This window comes from Odocoileus virginianus, chromosome 29 (genome assembly GCF_023699985.2).
Source record: "Odocoileus virginianus isolate 20LAN1187 ecotype Illinois chromosome 29, Ovbor_1.2, whole genome shotgun sequence".
Lineage (NCBI taxonomy): Eukaryota > Metazoa > Chordata > Mammalia > Artiodactyla > Cervidae > Odocoileus > Odocoileus virginianus.
The window spans coordinates 31,402,638-31,423,924 of NC_069702.1; the positions used below are offsets into that span (position 1 = coordinate 31,402,638).

The window sequence follows — 21,287 nt, forward strand, 5'->3', positions numbered from 1 at the left end:
ATCCTTCATGTATCCTCCATGTATCACGTTGCCTTTCAGGAGGTAATTATAGATCCTCAGCCATTTGCTGTATTACCTTACTGTTTTAGTTACCTTTTTGGGGGGCCTCTCCAAAGCTTGTGGCATTTTAATTCTCTGATGAGGATTGAACATAGGCCCTCAGCAGTGAGAGTGTGGAGTTCTAACCTCTGGACCACCAGCACATTCCTGCCTTTGTATTTAACTATTTATTTATTACTGACTATCTCTCTATTCTATGAGCCCAGGGACCACAGCTCTTTGTTCCTACTTTTTATCCAGTATTGTCACAGTACCTGAAATATATGATACTCTGGCCAGTTGTTCTGAATGAACAAATAAATGAGAAAAAAAAAAGGAAACAATGGGATATAATGAAAGAGTCTTGAAGCACTGCAAAAGCCAGCATTTTTTTTTTCTTCATACCATTGATTAAGATTAACCATAGCTGGAGAATCAATGAATTCATGAAAATGTTACTGTGTACCTCCTTTGTGCAAGCCTATGAAAAATGCCAAGGTCTACATAGTACAGTTCTTTCCTTATTTGGAGTGTATAATATTGTTTCTATGTGGAAGTTTAGACATGGACAACAATAGAAAATTTACATAGCAAAGATATGACATATAAGAGCCTACAAGATTGAAATGGCAATACTAGAGCTGCCACATTGCACAATATAATAGTCAAATATATGACTCAAACAATCAGTATTTTAGGGGTTCAGAGGAAGTAAAAATCTCTTTGAGCTATCTGAAAGCTCCCTTGCAGAGGAAAGCAGTCTGGTGTGGATTGGGAGGGGAGTGCTTTTTTGTTTGGTTGTTTTGTGTGTGTGTGTTTGTCTTCTGCAGGTAGCTTTTCCCCTGAAAGGAGCAGGGTATCTGCAGAACTTGTCTGATTACTTTCATGGGTGGACCCAGAAAGGGATTTCTAGTTCTCACCAATAACTACTAATCTTCCATAAGGACCTAATCTGCATGCAGTTCCCAGCCAGAGGGAAGGCACAAGCTCAAGCTTGCCAAAGACAGAAACTTTTAGTTACTGGGTGTACTTTTAGTCAGAGCCACACATATTTTTTCAATTATGCTATTTTCACTTTGATCCTGGAGTTCACACTAAGGACTACAGTTTGTGTCTGATTTTAAGGAAAATGTTTTGTTTTCATTTTACCACATTAAGGGCAGGAGGAGAAGGGGACAACAGAAGATGAGATGGTTGGATAACATCATCAACTCAATGGACATGAATTTGAGCAACCTGCTGGAGACAGTAAAGGACAGGGAAGCCTGGCCTACTGTACTCCATAGGGTAGCAAAGAGTCAGATATGGCTTAGCGACTGAACCACAACAAATGGGCTTAGTCATTATCTTGTTTAAAATCGAGTTCAGTTCAGTTCAGTTCAGTCGCTCAGTTGTGTCCGACTCTTTGCGACCCCATGAACTGCAGCAAGCCAGGCCTCCCTGTCCATCACCAACTCCCTGTCCATCATCAACAACTTACTCAAACTCATGCCCATCGAGTCGGTGATGCCATCCAGCCATCTCATCCTTTGTCACCCCCCTCTACTCCTGCCCCCAACCCCTCCCAGCATCAGGGTCTTTTCCAATGAGTCAACACTTCGCATGGAGTGGCCAAAGTACTGGAGTTTCAGCTTCAGCATCAGTCTTTCCGATGAACACCCAGGACTGATATCCTTTAGGATGGACTGGTTGGATCTTCTTGCAGTCCAAGGGACTCTCAAGAGTCTTCTCCAACACCACAGTTCAAAAGCATCAAGTTTTTGGTGCTCAGCTTTCTTTATAGTCCAACTCTCACACCCATACATGACCATTGGAAAAACCAGAGCCTTAACCAGATGGAACTTTGTTGGCAAAGTAATGTCTCTGCTTTTTAATATGCTATCTAGGTTGGTCATAACTTTCCTTCCAAGGAGTAAGTGTCTTTTAATTTCATGGCTGCAGTCACCATCCACAGTGATTTTGGAGCCCCAAAAAATAAAGTCTGACACTCTTTCCACTGTCTCCCCATCTATTTCACATGAAGTGATGGGACCAGATGCCATGATCTTAGTTTTCTGAATGTTAAGCTTAAGCCAACTTTTTCACTCTCCTCCTTCACTTTCATCAAGAGGCTTTTTAGTTCCTCTTCACTCTCTGCCATAAGGGTGGTGTCATCTGCATATCTGTAGCCTCTAGTAATCTATTCTTAGGTTTCAGTTCAGTTCAGTTCAGTTCAGTCGCTCAGTAGTGTCCGACTCTTTGCGACCTCATGGACTGCAGCTCAACAGGCCTCCATGTCCATCATCAACTCCCAGAGTTTACCCAAACTAATGCCCACTGAGTCAGTGATGCCATCCAACCATCTCATGCTCTGTCACACCCTTCTCCTCCTGCCTTCAATCTTTCCCAGCACCAGCGTCTTTTCCAGTGAGTCAGCTCTTCAAATCAGGTGGCCAAAGTATTGGAGTTTCAGCTTCAACATCAGCCCTTCCAATGAACACTCAGGACTGATCTCTTTTAGGATGGACTGGTTGGATCTCCTTGCAGTCCAGAGGACTCTCAAGAGTCTTCTCCAACACTATAGTTCAAAAGAATCAACTCCTCAGTGCTCAGCTTTCTTTATAGTCCAACTCTCACATCCATACATGACCACTGGAAAAAGTGTAGCCTTGACTAGGTGGACCTTTGTTGACAAAGTAATATCTCTGCTTTTTAATATGCAGTCTAGGTTGGTCATAACTTTCTTTCCAAGGAGAAAGCGTCTTTTAATTTCATGGCTGCAGTCACCATCTGCAGTGATTTTGGAGCCCAAAAAAATAAAATCTGCCACTGTTTCCACTGTTTCCCTGTCTATTTGTCATGAAGTGATGGGACCAGAGGCCATGATCTTAGTTTTCTAAATGTTGAACTTTAAGCCAACTTTTTCACTCTCTTCTTTCACTTTCATAAAGCGGCTCTTTAGTTCTTCTTTGCTTTCTGTCCTAAGGGTGGTGTCATCTGCATATCTGAGGTTATTGATATTTCTCCCAGCAATCTTGATTCCAGCTTGTGCTTCCTCCAGCCCAGCATTTCTCATGATGTACTCTGCATATAAGTTAAATAAGCAGGGTGACAATAAACAGGCTTGAGGTACTCCTTTTCCTATTTGTAACCAGTCTATTGTTCCATGTCCTGTTCTAACTATTGCCTCCTGACCTGCGTACAGATTTCTCAAGAGGCAGGTCAGGTGGCAAGGTATTCCCATCTCTTTCAGAATTTTCCACAGCTCGTGGTAATCCACACAGTCAAAGGCTTTGGTATAGTCAATAAAGCAGAATTAGAGATTTTTCTGGAACTCCCTTGCTTTTTTGATGATCCAGCAGATGCTGGCAATTTGATCTCTGGTTCCTCTACCTTTTCTAAAACCAGCTTGAACATCTGAAGTTCACAGTTCACATATTGTTGACGCCTGGCTTGGAGAATTTTGAGTATTACTTTACCAGCGTGTGAGATGAGTACAATTGTGCAGTAGTTTGAGCATTCTTTGGCATTGCCTTTCTTTGGGATTGGAATGAAAACTGACCTTTTCCAGTCCTGTGGCCACTGCTGAGTTTTCCAAATTTGCTGGTATATTGAGTGCAGCACTTTCACTGCATCATCTTTTAGGATTTGAAATAGCTCAACAGGAAGTCCATCGCTTCTGCTAGCTTTGTTCGTAGTGATGCTTCCTTTGATGTTGACTTCACATCCAAGGATATCTGGCTCTCGGTGAGTGATCACACCATTGTGATTATTTGGGCCATGAAGATCTTTTTTGTATAGTTCTTCTGTGTATTCTTGCCACCTCTTCTTAATATCTTCCGGTTCTGTTAGGTCCATACCATTTCTGTCCTTTATTTTGCCCATCTTTACATGAAACATTCCCTTGGTATCTCTGATTTTCTTGAAGATATCTCTAGTCTTTCCCATTCTGCTGTTTTCCTCTATTTCTTTGCACTGATCACTGAGGAAGGCTTTCTGATCTCTCTTTGCTATTCTTTGGAACTCTGCATCCACATGGGAATATATTTCCTTTTCTCCTTTGATTTTTGCTTCTCTTCTTTTCACAGCTTTTTGTAAGGCCTCCTCAGACAGCCATTTTGCTTTTTTTAATTTCTTTTTCTTGGGGATGTTCTTGATCCCTGTCTCCTGTACAATGTCATGAACCTCCATCCATAGTTCATCAGGCACTCTATCTATCAGATCTAGTCCCTTAAATCTATTTCTCACTTCCACTGTATAGTCATAAGGGATATGATTTAGGTCATACCTGAATGGTCTAGTGGTTTTCCCTACTTTCTTCAATTTAAGTCTGAATTTGGAAATAAGGAGTTCATGATCTGAGCCACAGTCAGCTCCCAGTCTTGTTTTTGCTGACTGTATAGAGTTTCTACATCTTTGACTGCAAAGAATATAATCAATTTGATTTTGGTGTCGACCATCTGGTGATGTCCATGTGTAGAGTCTTCTCTTGTGTTGTAGGAAGAAGGTGTTTGCTATGACCAGTGTGTTCTCTTGGCAAAACTCTGTTAGCCTTTGATCTGTTTCATTTTGTACTCCAAGGCCAGATTTCCCTGTTACTCCAGGTGTTTCTTGACTTCCTACTTTGCATTCCAGTCCCCTATAATGAAAAGGATATCTTCTTTGGGGTATTAGTTCTAAAAGGTCTTGTAGGTCTTCATAGAACCATTCAGCTTCAGCTTCTGCAGCATTACTTGTCTGGGCATAGACTTGTGTTACCCTGATATTGAATGATTTGCCCTGAAAACAAACAGAGATCATTTACTTGTGGATGTGACTGGTGATGGACACAAGGTCCAATGCTATAAAGAGCAATCTTGCACAGGAACCTGGAATGTTAGGTCCATGAATTAAAGCAAATTGTAAGTGGTCAAACAGGAGATGGCCAGAGTGAACACTGACATTTTAGAAATCAGGGAACTCAAATGGACTGGACTGGGTGAATTTAACTCAGATGACCATCATATATACTACTGTGGGCAAGAATCCCTTAGAAGAAATGGAGTAGTCATCAGAGTCAACAGAAGAGGCCAAAATGCAGTGCTTGGATGCAATCTCAAAAACGACAGAATGATCTCTTAGTTTCCAAGCCAAACCATTCTTAGGCTTAGACCATTAAAAAAAAGAAGGATACAATTAATTTTTTGTAATTTGGACTAAATATATAATTTACTTATATATACTAAGCTCCCAGTAGATAAATATAAACATAGATTGAACTTCCCCAGAAATTGGTAACAACAATGATTAAGTGTCCAAAAAGAAGTGCTTCCCTTAGCCCTGTTAAACTAGAAGCAGAAAAGAAGCTAATTCCTAGGAGATTATCTTTTATTAGGTTTAGATTCAGAAAATAAAAGATGCTTTGAGGACTTCTTTAAGGGATTCCTGCCCCCAAACCTCTCCCCCCACCAACCTGAAAGTCTGTCATCAGGCATATAAGTAACTTGGGGTTGTCAATGTCACCTAATGCTTAAGAATACAAGATCTTGAGCCAGATATCCTGGGTTCACACAGCAGAACAACCACTTCCAATGCCACCTTTGACAATTAAGTGTCTTGAGCTTTAGTTTTTTGTCCTATAAAATGAGACTGATGAGAATAAAGAAAATACTCTCCTCATAAGGCTGTATGAAGTTGACTAAGGAGTTGGTCCAATGCCTACCATGTAGTATGGACTTAATACATGTAAGTTATTATTAGTGGTTACACCAATAGTGTACTATCCCAGAATCTACTCATTTTTAAAATAGAGATTGACTCCTCAAGGGACCATGATCTTATTAACATCACATTTTAGTTCAAATAGATTCTTAGTAATTTCTTACACTCTGATATGACAGAATCCTGATCTGTTCCTACAGTGCCAGTTTGTACACAGTTCAGAATTTCAGAGGCCATTTATATTAAAGTGCTAAAGATCTTAAGGGCTTCCCAGGTAACTCAGTGGTAAAGAATCTGCCTGCCAAAGCAGTATGCAGGAGATGTGGGTTTGATCCCTAGGTCGGGAAGATCCCCTGAAGAAAGAAATGGCTACTCACTCCAGGATTATTGCTTGGGGAAGTCCATGGACAGATGAGCATAGGCTATGATCCATAAGGTCACAAAAGAATCACACATGACTGAGCATGCACGCATGCTTGCAGAGATCGTAACATCACATTTCTCCTTGTTCCTCGAGAAATGAAAATGAAATGTGTTCTGAAAAGCTTAGTGAATCATAAGTGACATAAGTCAGAACTGTTCCAAACCCCTGGAATGACCACTTATGAAGGGGGTGGGGGTCACTACTGGGGTCTCCTGGCTCCTTGCTTTAGATTCCCATAGAGTTCTACTTACCCTTGGCAACATGATTTGCAGATAAAGAAAAACAACCATGTTATTATCTTCTCTCCTTTATGGTATTCTTAATCTTTCATTCATTTTCTCATTTATTCATTCATTTATTTAATCCATCAAACATACATTGAGCATTTACTGTGGACCAGGCATTGTGTCAAATACTGAACATACAGTCCAGAGTGGGAAAGACAATTGTAAACCAGTGTGATAGTTGCTACAATAGACTCATGTGCAAGATGCTGGGGTGGCTTCAGTTCAGTTCAGTTCAGTCACTCAGTCATGTCCAACTCTTTGCAAGCCCATGGACTGCAGCACACCAGGCCTTCCTGTCCATCACCAACTCCTAGAGTTTACACAAACTCATGCCCATTGAGTCGGTGATGCCATCCAACCATCTCATCCTCTGTCGCCCCCTTCTCCTCCTCAATCTTTACCAGCATCAGCGTCTTTTCAAATGAGTCAGCTCTTCACATCAGGTGGCCAAAGCATTGGCGTTTCAGCTTCAGCATCAGTCCTTCCAATGAACACTCAGGACTGATCTCCATTAGGATGGACTGGTTGGATCTTCTTGCAGTCCAAGGGACTCTCAAGAGTCTTCTCCAACACCACAGGTCAAAAGCATCAATTCTTCGACACTCAGCTTTCTTTATAGGCCATCTCTCACATCCGTGTACGACTACTGGAAAAACCATAGCCTGGACTAGATGGACTTTTGTTGGCAAAGTAATGTCTCTGCTTTTTAATATGCTGTTTAGGTTGGTCATAAATTTCCTTCCAAGGAGTAAGTGTCTTTTAATTTCATGGCTGCAGTCACCATCTGCAGTGATTTTGGAGCCCCAAAAAATAAAGTCTGCCACTGTTTCCACTGTTTCCCCATCTATTTGCCATGAAAAGGAAAATTTAATTTTGTTTGAGGAAGGCAAGTCAAAGACAAGTTAGTTGTCACTGGAGAATACCATAATTGTCATTGAAGAAACTTACCTGAAAAAAAAAAAAAGTGTACTGAAGGAAGAGGGAAATGAATGTGCAAAATTGTAAAGGTGTGAACCAGGCCAGTGAGATTAGGGAAGAACAGGTAATAGATAAGATGATAGGGGTAGGATTAAAAAAGGCCCATGATATGCAGATGATACCACTCTAATGACAGAATGGAAAGAAGAACTAAAGAATTTCTTAATGAGGATAAAAGAGGGTAACGAGAAAGCTGGCTTAAAATTCAACATTCAAAAAAAGTAAGATCATGGCATGCAGTCCCATAACCTTCTGGCAATCAGATGGAGAAAAGAATGGAAACAGTAACAGTCTTTATTTTCTTGGGCCCCAAAAATCACTGTGGATGGTGACTGCATCCATAAAACTAGAATTTGCTTGCTTCTTGGAAGAAAAGCTATGACAAACCTAGACACTGTATTAAAAAGCAGAGACATCACTTTGCTCACAAAAGCCCGTATAATCAAAGCTATGGTTTTTCCAGTAGTTATATACAGATGTAAGAGTTGGACCATAAAGAATGGCTGAGTGCCAAAGAATTGATGCTTTTGAACTGTAGGGCTAGAGAAGACTCTTGAGAGTCCTTTGGATTGCAAGGAGATCAAATCAGTCAACCCTAAAGAAAATTAACCCTGAATATTCATTGGAAGGACTGATGCTGAAACTGAAGCTCCAATAATTTGGCCAACTGATGCGAAGAACTGACTCATTAGAGAAGACCCTGATGCTAGGAAAGATTGAAGGCAGAAGGTGAAGGGGACAACAGAGGATGAGATGGTTGGATGGTATCACCGACTCAAGGGACATGAGTCTGAGTAAACTCTGGGAGATAGTGAAGAACAGAGAAGCCTGGCATGCTGCAGTCCATGGGGTCTCAAAGGATCAGATACAATTGAGTGACTAAACAGCAACAACAAGGCCCATAAAGGTTTAAGATTGTGGAGCTCATGCTAAGAGACACTGGGTTTCCAGCAGGAGTGTAATATACTCAGACTTGTGCTTTAGAGACATCATCCTGGCTGCTGGCATGTTGGGTAACAAGTAGGGGAGGAAAGACAGAGCTGAACCACGTAAAGGTGTCAGTGAGAGGACCGCTGCAAAAGCCTGGACACAAGTTTCGAAGGAGCTGATTTTAGACCACAGCAGTGGGGTGGAAGGAAGAGAGGGAGATTCACTGTTTAACAAGGTAAAATCTACTGAGCACTGTTATTAATTTAGAGGAATCAAGGAGAAGGAAGAATCCACTGGGCGAGGGAGCCAATATTCCCTCTGCCCAAACGGGGCAAGATTTACCATGGAACTGGGTCTTACATAAACTTACATTGTCTTGCAATTTCTGAATTTTGACTTTCACACTGGTGTTATTTTTAATCTTTTCAGGCAGTACCTCAATACTCTTTTGGGAATCAGGTATCTTTAGGAGATAATTTCATGGAAAATCCAAAATCCTTCAATGTTTCAGACTCGAAAATCCAAGTAACAAAATGCTGACAGTATGAAGTGTGATGAAACATAGACCTGCCAAAGAGATGATTAACAAGTGAGAGTGTCAGAGTCACATGACAGATGTTGATATATATTATGTCAAATGTTCTCATAAGGGACATTCATGTGAGAAATGAGCAAATTGATATCAATAGTAGACTAGAATGCCATATTGGAGAATGAGGCAAATATACGGTAGGTTTTCTTAAAAGTAAGGAACGCTGCCTTGAAAAATAGCACCAGTAGTTTAAATTATTTGACCATCAAAATGAACATTATGAATAGTGTTTAGTATATCAGACAATGTATGATATGTGGTATACATTGTTTCCTTTAATCCTCAAAATGACTGTACAATGTACATAATTCTGTTACATCATTTTACAGCAGAATCACACTATTATGATAAGATTGTTCAGTTTTACAAGGACTAGAACTTGGTTGAAGTCTTACCACTGCAGATAGCCAGTTCACAAGTCTGGGAATAAACTGGCATCCTTAACTTTTCCATAAGTCTCTAGATAAGATGAGGAATACCACTTTTCTTAGGATTAACACTTTAAATTTTTTTTCTATTCAGATGTCTAGGATATTCCAACATTCTGGAGAGGGTCGGTTTATCAAATCTCATGTTATCAAATTAAGGTATGTAAACTTGGCTTGGGGCTTCCCAGGTGGCGGCACTGGTAAAGAATCTGCCTGCCAATGAAGGAGATGCAGGAGACATGGTTTCGATCCCTGGGTTGGAAAGATCCCCTGAAGGAGGGCATGGCAACTTACTCTGATATTCTTGCCTGGAGAATCCCATGGACAGAGGAGCCTGGTGGGCTATAGTCCTAGGCTCTCAAAAAGTTGGACCCCACTGAAGTGACTTAGCAGTTAAAGGCCAGCCCTTTTTGATTATCCTCACTTTAAGCCTACCCAGAAATCAGACTATGATTTTCTCTTCAATGAGGTTTCTCCTTGAATCCTCCTGCATTATTTTATTTATAATGCCTTTTCACTCTTTGTTCTGATAAAAGGCAATATATATAAATTGAAGATATGTATTATCAGAGACTAAAATAAGTTACTGGAATTTATCCTGAATATATTTTAATAGAATGTCCAAAAAGCTTGGCATTTACTGGAATAATATATCTTGTTTTCTATCAATTTTAATAAAAATTGATGAAATTTTTAAAATTTTATTGTGTATATCAATCAGTATACACACATACATATTTATACACATAAGCTTCAGAGGTGGTGCAATGATAAAGAATCCACCTGCAAGGCAGGACACTCAGATTTGATCCCCGAGTCAGGAAGATCCCCTGAAGAAGGAAATGGCAACCTACTCCTGTATTCTTGCCTGGAAAATCCCATGAACAAAGGAGCCTGGCAGGCTATAGACCATGGGATTGCAAAGAGTCAGACACAACTTAGTAGCTAAACAACATATAAATCTACATATTAATATATAGATATACACATATGATAACATGCATATACATATATATATATGTATGTACATATATATATTTGTAATACTTATTTACTTCACTTCTTGGTGGTAATTATACACATGGTCAGGAGCCCATGTCTTTTCTATCCCTTTTTCCCTTTCTACTCTCCCTTCTTCCTTCATTTTTTATATATTTCAAATTAAATTTGTTCTCAGAATGTAACTAGAGGGTTTCTAGACCTCTACACATTATTGTAAATTTTTATATTTGAACTTATCAAATGATCTCCTTTTATAATTGCTTTTTTTAACCATCCATCTTTCAAACTCACATTAACTGACTACTAAGCCCCAAAATACCAATGGCTTAACACAATAAAGATATATTTAATTTCCATGGTACAATCCAAACAGAAGTGGCAGAAGTGGATGTAGGGATGATTGGGACTGTGGAATGGACTTTCCCGCTGAATATCTGGTTGGCAAATAAGCGAAGAGTGAAAGCGTGGAGGATGGCACAGGAGGTCTTCCAGGGCCAGGTCTGGGAGCAGGGCACATCATTTCTCCCCACATTTCACTGTCTAGGATTCACTAGAGAGTTTCAATAAACTGCAAGGAAGGCTAGGAAATGAAATCTAGCTCTTGCTTAGAAGGCAAAGCTTAGAAGAAGGGTTTGGTGAATACAAAGCATTGTCTTTGCCACACCGCAACTGAGGAATAATGACCTTGGTTACAACTTGGTTCAGAATCCCTTCAAAAGCAAATCATTTAAGTGCATGTGTAAAGCATGATTTCATGAACCTCTCCTCCTCCCACAACCTCCTCTTTTTGAAGTTCAAAAAGGTTATGAAACTAAAATTATCTCACAGCTAGATGAGTTTTTTTCCCGGCTATTTATCTTAGCCGGTATTCCTAGAGATAATTTAAAAATCTGATATGCACACATGCCATTCACTATGTTTCTTTAAATCTAGTGTGAATCGTAACATGTAAAAATAGTTCCTGGTTAGAGAACTGACTTTATTATGATTACCTCTATCTGCTTTTTTCTCTTTAGTCCAGATCAAAATGGTATGAACATTCTTATGGTGCTTGTGTTTCGATTTCCATCTACTGATAGTGCTGAGCAAGTCAGGAAAAAAATTGAAAGGATTCTATATCAAAGTCTGAAGAGAGAACCAATGCCTTTGACTATACACAAACCATCATTTACACTCACATGTAAGTCCTTTTACCATCTTTCTGGTTTCCTCCCTTCACAATCCTCTTTTTATTTTTCATAAGAATTCAGGTCAATGTATTCTCTCATTTCAAGAATTCACCCTTGATGAATGTATGTCAGAGTGGATTAAAACTAAAATAAAAATTCGCTATGAGGTTAAGTCTAGTTTTATGATTTTTTTTCATATTTAACTTGGGCATCCCTATGGGTTTTTAATTCACCCTGTATATGAATTTTCATGTTGGATATTTTCAAAAGCATGAAAGGGTAGGCATTAATTGCACCGTTTTAAGGAAGCTAGACTCAGGGAAGGTGTCAGACATGGGACCTGCAAGCATTAGCGGGGGAATTTGGGGGGTATTAAAGCATAGGTATCGTGACTGCCAGAGGCCAGTTCTGGGATTCGCTTCCATTGTATCAAAGAAACAGAATCTTTACGAAGGCTGAAGCCTGTTGGAACAAACATTAACATGAACTATAAAGAGGTTCTCCCTAGCTTATTTCCAATTTAAAACAATTTCTTGGTCATCTCCTCACAGATTCCTCACAATATAAACTCAGGAAAGTTGCCATTTCATTTTCCTCCAAAAGTAGAAAAAAATGGAGCTCAAAAAGGTTATGGAAGTAAAACTAAAACTGCCTCACAGCCAGTTGGAATCCAAACTGAGAGACATTTCTGTTTTTCTGTACCAGCACAAAATTAGAGAAAGTAAAATAATGTATTTCAAATTAGACTACAAGTGCCGAGATCAGGGACTGTGTCTTTTTATTTTCTTATTCTTCCCCCTGAACTCTAGCATATGTCTCACAGGCATTAGGTATTCCAACTCTGTTCATTGTTTCTAATTAAGTATTTCCAAGTGCGGTTGCTTCTGATTTAATACCAAAAAATAAGGCTTGTCCTTTAGATCTTGACTCTTTTCCCCTCCCAACAACTATGAATTTAAAAAACAGATTGTCTAAAGTTAATTTCTCTCTTGTTAGAAAATAAGGAAAATCCTTTAAATACATTTTGATAGAATCTCCATGCACACTAGTGATAGCTTCTTCATAGAGTAATTAGAAATGATGAAGAATATGGTATCCACCTTTATTTTTAAATCAATTATATTCCAAAAAAAAAAAAACACATGACATTTTCCAGCACTCTGTAAATGGCAATCTCAAACTAAATCTCAACTCCTGGTAATATAATTGTGCCTAACACATGATTATACAAGCTAAAGTAAAATATCCACCATAAATTAAAATTGTAGAGTTTCTTATTTTACTACTTTAAAAATCATTTTTCAGCCTTCCTGGTCATGTATACTGACTTTTTATTATAAAGATTGTTTTAATATTAAATGATATTCTATGACCATCCTCGATAACCAAAATTCTACCACATACATTTTCTTCTGCTACCTACAAAGCTCACATTAAATAAAGAGAAGTACAATGTCCAGGAGACTTCCAATAGGATTTGGGGCTCACGTTCCTCTTATGGGAAAGTCAGTATTCCAGAGGAAAATATGATATATTTTCCTACTTTCTAACAAATAAAACAAATACCAAATCACCCCAATCAAATGAAACTGACTATAAAGGAACACTAAGATAAGTTTGTATGGAGAAGGCAGTGGCACCCCACTCCAGCACTCTTGCCTGGAAAATCCCATGGACGGAGGAGCCTGGTGGGCTGCGGTCCATGGGATCGCTAAGAGTGGGACACGACTGAGCGACTTCACTTTCACTTTTCACCTTCATGCATTGGAGAAGGAAATGGCAACCCACTCCAGTGTTCTTGCCTGGAGAATCCCAGGGACGGAGGAGCCTGGTGGGCTGCCGTCTATGGGGTTGCACAGAGTCGGACACCACTGACGTGACTTAGCAGTAGCAGCAAGATAAGTTTGAAGGGGAAAAGGTGTCACAGAAGTGAGACATAAAGTGGAGGGAGAGCTAGGGGGCTGGCTGTATACAAGAGACCTTCCTGCCTCAGGACCTGCTGACTTCCACTGTATTCTATGCGAGAGTCGCCCTCAGTGAGAGAAGCCACAACCTGTAGTGACCGAGTTCCCACCATTTGTAGACAAAGGCCTGGGAATTTGGTCTGTGAGGGACCTGGGATGCCTATCAACCTGACTTCCAGGCATATGCCTAACACACAGAGGCTAGTCCAAATGCTACAGTGAACACCAGTTGTGATGGGAATAGAGGTTGTTTCCCTTAGTTTTACTGGAGCTCCCAAAGAAAGCACTCAAGGACATTTATCCTAATCATTCTTTCCTAATTTCCTAAGTTCTGTTTTTTGGTTTCTCAGCAAAAATCAGAAAACAAAATGCTACCTTTTTAGAGTAAAATTATACATTTTGAACCAAATCAGAGTAGAGGGTTATTTATATATTTCTTGGTTACAAAAAATATCTTATATGGTTTCTTTGGGCAATAAGCATTTTATAGTAACCATCTGAACAAAATCACATGAAAATAGGAACATACACTTCCACCAACTAATTCATGTTTTGTTTATTCCAGCTATCGACAACAAAAAGATGAGGAATCTTCTCAACAGTCGTAAGTACCAAAGCCCATGATTAACTATTTCATAGCAAAGATAATTAATAGAAGCCCAGAAAGTTACAAGTAGACTTTACCACATTCTTTTATGAGGTATAATTGATATAACATTGTATTAGTTTTGAACATACAATGTATAATTATTTGATATCTGTATGTATTTCAAAATGATCATAACAGTAATACCAAGCTCTTTTTTCTGTTTGTAAACCACTTAATCTTTTTATTATGTTTTATTATTGTTGACATTTTAAGACATTTGAATTTATGCCAAATAAAATTTTTAGTATTTTGACTTATAGAATGTGGTAAAAAATTACATAGTATTCTTGATATACATAACATATGTAGCTATATTTCTAACATCTTGCATGCATGTGTGCTAAGTTCCATTAGTCATGTCCAACTCTTTGTGACCCTATGGCCCATACCTGCCAGGTTCCTCTGTCCATGTGATTCTCCAGACAAGAATACTGAAGTGAGTTACCATGCCCTTCCCCAGGAGATCTTCCTGACCCAGGGATGAAACCTGCATCTCTTATGTCTCCTGCATTGGCAGGTGGATTCTTTACCACTAGCGCCACCTGGGAAGACCAACTTCACATTTTACTTATCACTAATCTTTACATGGACTTCTCAGGTGACTCAAAGATAAAGAATCCACCTGCTAATTCAGGAGATACAGGAGATACAGGGTCGATCCCTGGTTCGGGAAGATCGCCTTGAGGAGGAAATGGCAAACCATTGGTATTCTTGCCTGGATAATCCCTTGGACAGAGGAGCTGGCGAGCTACAGTTCATGAGGTTGCAAAGAGTCAGACATGACTGAGCACCGGTACAAACTACATACTCTATTAATAATCTCTTTCAAAACAATATGTTCCATTTTATCCCAACAGTCACAGTCATTTACCCATCACTAAGTCTCTTGCTTGGTTGTTGTTCAGTCACTAAACCATGTCTGATTCTTTGTGACCCAAAGGACAGAAGCATGCCAGGCTTCTTTGTCCTTCATCATCGCCTGGACTTTGCTCAGATTCGTGTCTATTGAGTCAGAGATGCTATCTAACCATCTCATCCTCTGATTCTTCTTTTGCCTTCAATCTTTCCCAGCATCAGGGTCTTTTCCAGTGAGTCAGCTCTTCATGTCAGATGCCCAAAGTATCAGAACTTCAGCTTCAAGATCAAAGTCTCTTGTTATACTTTTACTATTTCCTTTTCTTGAGTCTTGATTTAGATTCACCTTTTTGCTTGCTAAACTGTATCTTTAAGTTATTTTTCAATAAGACAACTACATAGATGGTGTATTTTTGAGAAGTTGCATATATCAGAATCTCTCCATTGCCTTTATCTTAATGTTTTATAGGATTCTTGGATCATAAATTTTCTCAAATAACTGTACACATATCATTCCCCCTTCTTCTAGTGTTTTGTTATAGAGCAGAAAGGTAGGAAATCACAATATCAGTGGCTTTGTCAGAATTGTTGGGTTTCTCCACACAGTTCTGATTCAAAGAAATAGGTTGGGCAGTCCAAGAAGTTGTTTTTTAAATCAACCCACTGAATACTGAAGTTACTGAAAATTACCTCCAGAATGTATATATTTTTTCTTATCTTTCCTTAATTTTTGGTGATTTTGTTCCTTTTGCCTTTGAGTAATACCATAGAATCAAATTTTTCATCTTCAGTCTGAGGATAATAACATGTAATAACATAGAGAGATAACAGAGTTGTTAAAATTAGGGCAAGTGTATGTAATACTATGTACAGGGCCTGGATCATAACTAGTAGATATTATTTTTATTATTATTACCTTCACATTTACTTTTAGGGGAAATCGGGAGAGGAAGCATTAGACTCTACTGATGTGGCACCATATTAATGGAGAAACTCTATATGTTCAATTTTATGGTCACCTTAAGCTTAAGCTATTTAACCCTGAGGGAATTATGATAAATTTATAAATATGATTTCAGGCAGCTATTTTTTTAATCTGTTTCTGAATTAAACTTCTTTTTAAAAAAGTGTATTGTTAATAAAAATATAAACAATAATTAACAGGCACATTAATAAAGTATACTAATACACTTTCAGGTATTATTTAGGGTTGAAGTCTAATCAACTGAGAATTTGTCAGGGAATCAAATGTGTTTAAAAAAAAAACTAGTCTTTTTAAATTTTAGAAAAGCACGATAGTCATTAATAGTTAAGACAGTTAAAATTCAGGGCTTTTCAAAGACAATGTACAGATTTATGTCAAGGCAGAATCATGGCTGACATTCAGTGTTGCACTCTCTCAGTAGTAAGAATACAAATTTCGACATAGATCCTTCTAATCCTTCCAATATCCAACTCTGTCTCTTGCCAGCTGTGTTACCTCCAGTAATTTATGTTCTTTTTCCCGAGCTGTGTTTTCTCATTTGAAAAGTGTTTTGCTACACATGTATTGAAAACTCTCAGCAGAGGATCCACACATTTCTATGCTCTTAAATTATCTATTGACTTATCTATTTATATGCTCCGTATAGAGGCAGAAGTTAATTCTGGTTTGGATGCCTTGAAATGTTGGTAAATATTTCTTTTGAACCTCTCTGGGAATAGTAGCACCCCTAGGGAATAACCCCAGAGACTGAGTGCTAGAAATGGGTTAAAGAGCAGCAGGTTCAATGGAACACTAAGCATCTGCACCCAATGCAAATCAGGATATGCTTTCTCCCCCTTGTTTTAAGGTAACACTTCTTTCTGTGACAGGCTGTGGAATAAGGATGACACCTTCATTCATGCCATTACCAGCATTTGCGTCTGCTGAAAGAATTATCCAAGGAAGTGAAGCAGCTCTGGAAGGGGAGTGGCCATGGCAGGCCAGCCTCCAGCTCATAGGGGCTGGCCATCAGTGTGGGGCCAGTCTCATCAGTAACACGTGGCTGCTCACGGCCGCTCACTGCTTCCGCAGGTAAGTTCATTCGAGCTCTTGTGAGTCTTGCTTACTCAGTTATTAATTACCATCAATTTAGTGCCTGGGAAGAGTCCAAGCTCACCAACTTATCCTCTATTCCACTCTGCATGGACGCTATCCCCTAAATGCATTATGGCTGCTCCATGCCCCAATCGAACTCATCCCCTCACCCTTCTCTCAATGCATATCATGTTTGGTTTGGTAACCAAAACCAAAAAAACCAAAACCAAAAAAGAGCCATTCCTGTGGCTCATACCATCTGTTTCCTTGTATGTAGCATTGTGAAAGTATGTGATCTTTTTCTATTACATCATAAATTATTTTAAAGACTATTATACTTGTACAAATTTAAACTCTTCTTCATATTTAAGGAAAATTCACTTTCCTTAAAGTGTATTCAGCCACTTTCACTTTTAAAACATTATTTCATTTATCCTCCAACTATCAGCATCCACCACCACTTATAGGAAAAAAAAATCAAAGGTATCATTTTTGAAGCTCTTCTTTCCAATTATCCAAGAACCATGTGGGCTGGTAAAGAATCCATCTGCAATGCAGGAGACCTGGGTTTGATCCCTGAATTGAGAAGATCCCCTGGAGAACAGAAAGGCTACCCACTCCAGTATTCTGGCCTGGAAAATTCCATGGACTGTATAATCCGTGGGGTCACAAAGAGTCAGACATGACTTAGCAACTTTCACTTCATTTCATGTGGGCTTTTCTGGACTAGAGGGGTGTGTGGATGATGGGAGAGATCTGCCAACCTATATCACTGCCCTCCCAGTGTGGAAGATGGGTCATATAAAACCTGAAAAGAGCTCTCTGCTTGGGCTTTCAGTTGTAACTCTTAACACTCAGCTATGTCACTTCACACACACAGACATGCATAGGCACACTATTGCCCAAGATCAGGGACACACTGTCTTTCTTCCCTGAGGTTTCAACATCAGGGTTCAGAGAGTTTTTCCTTTTAAATCCTCAAAAAACAAAAGTTCTGAATAAAGTCCTGGCCAACGACACTGTTCACACCCCCTTTCAGAAGAAACTACTCTTGGTGAGTCTAGGTGGTGCTTGGTCATCCTTCTAAGGGTAGCACCCAAATTGTTCTAAGATGCCCACACCTTTATTTATGGAGCAGATTTGTAATGAGAATGACCTAATGAATTTAAGGTGATTGTCACTGTCTCATGAAAAAAGAGAAAAGGGACTCACATGTACATATTTACAACCTCAGTAATATCATCATGCTTAGGTAAACTTGAGTCTCACTAACTTTTCAAGGCTTTCTGATTTTTTCATGCTCATATAGTCCTCCATTCCGCATACATTTTTTAAATTTATAACTGATATTTGCTTACATAAATTAAAAAGAAATAAGCTCAGAATGTAAAGTCTTTAACTATTTAGTGAAGAATACAAGCTATATAGACTGAGATACAGGTTCTAGCAGGTCCAGTTTCATTTCTATGTATGGACAGACATATAGAGGGACTGGCCATTGAGTTTGATAAAACAGAGATAACTGGTGATTTTGATAAAAGAAAGTGTGATGATGTGATAGAGGTGAGAATGAATTCAAGAGAGAAAATAAAGATAAGGATTGGATGTAGTGAGTTTAGACCCCACTTTCAAGGAGTTTTTAAATGAATGCAAGCAGAGAAATTTGATAGTCAGGGTGGCTGTGGATTCTAAAGAGGAATTTTTTTCAATATGAGAAATGTGATAACATATTTTTTGCCAATAATAATAAAGAGCTTGAAATGGTGATGATCCTGGAGAGGAAGGGATCAATTTTGCATGTGATATAATTTCATATTATTGCATAATGAAGTGTACTATTGTGAAGGAAAAAGATGGGTACTTTGAAGACAATATCACAATTATCCAAATACTTTTAAAATTTTTATGTTTTTTTTTTCCTACAGAAATTCTTTATTTTTAAAATCATGTTCAAGACAAATGTTAGTACCTTTATGCCCATGAAAAATGATCCCAGTCTTTGTGAAACAAGTGTATATAGGGAAAAGTTCTTGACAGGATATCATGAGACCTGGTCTCTGACACTAACCAGCTGAATACATCATGTACCTGGCCAAGTCATTTAATTTCTGAATCTCAGTGTTCTTATCTGCAAAGCATGCTGAACTGTGCCTATTACTTGAGCCTCCCTTTCTGGTTTTTTATGCATGGGGAGATAGGTATTTCTGTTTTGTCTACTCAATTGGTTTACAAGATCCTTAAGGACTGAAGTAACATAAGTCTTTGTAGCTTCCAGAATTCTAGTTTTCAAATGAATGCTTCATCCTTAAGATTTCTGCTTTGAATTAAACCTTCCTTTTAAAGTGCAAATAAGTAGAGCAACTGAGAGAGGAGCCCTCCCCAGACCCCAATGCCTTGGCCCCTAGGCTCCGCCCGCTCATCCCTGGGGCAGTGCAGAGTACTTTGAAAACCACTGATCTTTCAGGTTTTCATTACACTTAAAACTTTATGATTCACCAATGCAGTAATCCTGCATGAACAGGGAAAGTCCCTTTTTGAATTCTCTTATGTGTAATTTCCTTTTACATAATTTTCCTTTACATAGAGAATTCAAGTTTCTATATATTTCAGTCATTCTTGAAAGGGCTGATTAGACAAAGAGGCAACTGAGCTTTAGGGTAGAACAGGGAGCAAAGAGATGATAGAAGGATGCAGAATTTGCTTGTAGTGTAATCTCATGGTAGAGAAAAGCATCTGTGTTAAGGGAGAGCCTCAAAAATAGTAAGAGGGACTGACCAGGGCAGATGAAAGGGTAATGGGAGCTAACAACACAGCAATGAGTTTAGGCTGCTTTTAGCCCTTGAGTATTGGGGCAGGGTATGGGCGGGCACTGGGTGGAGAAATAATCCTGTATACACATGAGAGTTTGTGAAGAAGACAAATTACACTTTGTCTCAAAGATCAAGATAAGACCCAGTAAACAAGAGTCAAAAGGTTAAATCATAAAATAAGAATGGAGAGAATGTCTCATACAGAAAGAAATGCCTCTTAGGGTGATAATGTCCAAAACAGATCAAAATTAATTTCTATACACTTCACTGAAATTATAGAAAAAATCAAATTTGAAGAGTTTCTAATGAACAGGGAATTAAAATGTGAGAAACTAATTGTATAGTACCCATTATAATTATTCCAACTGCAGCATGCAATTCCATTTAGCTATTGTATTCTTTTAAATTTTAGAGCTTATGAAATACTTTAAGAGCTTTCCTACTCTCACTTGTATCATCAGTATTTTAACCTGTTTTTTACATACTGCCATCAATTGCAAATTCTCTCGCTATAGGAATTTTTCAGGGACATAATTCCAATAGTTGGGGAGAATACTGTCTTAACTGTTTTTAAAGGATACAGTTAAGGATCACTAATCTTATTCTTTAATTTTTTTGCAGAAATAAAGACCCAAATAGATGGATTGTCACTTTTGGTGTAACTATAACACCACCCACAGTGCAACGAAGTTTGAAGAAAATTATCATTCATGAAAATTACCGTAGAGAAACAAATGAAAATGACATTGCTTTGGTTCAGCTTGCAACCCGAGTTGACTTTTCAAATGTAGTTCAGAGAGTTTGCCTCCCAGATTCATCCATAAAGTTGCCACCTAAAACAGGTGTATTTGTCACAGGATTTGGATCCATTGTAGATGATGGTGAGTTGTTCAGTGTAATTTACTTAGTACAAATTTATCTTGGGATCTAATGTGCCATCTAGGAAATACCTCTTTAGACTTTTCATTAAAATGTTCATGCTTCTAATGTGTATGGGCTTCTCTGGTGGGTCAGATGGTAAAGAATCTGCCTGCAGTTCAGGAGACTTGGATTTGACCCCTGGGTCAGGAAGATTCCCTGGAGAAGGAAAGTATGGCTCTGAGAAGAACAAGGTGCTGTGTGTTAAAGTAAAAAAAGTAAAAGGAATCATATACCTGTCCTTGAGGAGTTCACAATTATGTGGAGCAGTCGTGGGGAAGAGGAGAATTCAATAACATAGATAAGATGAACAGACTGTTTTGGGTACTCTAAGGAACAAAATGCTATGGGAGTACAGGAAAATAAATTACTACAAATGGTATATTTGCCAGATGTAAACACCCCTGGCTAGCATATACTTCATAAGCTTTTTTTTGGTTTAAATTCTTCCTAATTTTAATGAGGGCATACATGGTCATAAACATGGAAGTGGTTTGTGAATGT

General features: G+C 38.7%; 1 protein-coding gene across 1 annotated transcript in view; it reads left to right on the forward strand.

Annotated features, from left to right (window-relative positions):
- The window catches only part of LOC110150926 (transmembrane serine protease 11F), a 100,600-nt gene that overhangs the window by 71,266 nt on the left and 8,047 nt on the right, over positions 1-21,287 (forward strand). Inside the window, exons 5-9 of the mRNA XM_070458016.1 lie at positions 9,452-9,516; positions 11,376-11,539; positions 14,058-14,096; positions 16,851-17,052; positions 20,487-20,746. Of these exons, the coding sequence (XP_070314117.1) occupies positions 9,452-9,516; positions 11,376-11,539; positions 14,058-14,096; positions 16,851-17,052; positions 20,487-20,746 (730 nt within the window). The remainder of the gene's footprint in view (positions 1-9,451; positions 9,517-11,375; positions 11,540-14,057; positions 14,097-16,850; positions 17,053-20,486; positions 20,747-21,287) is intronic.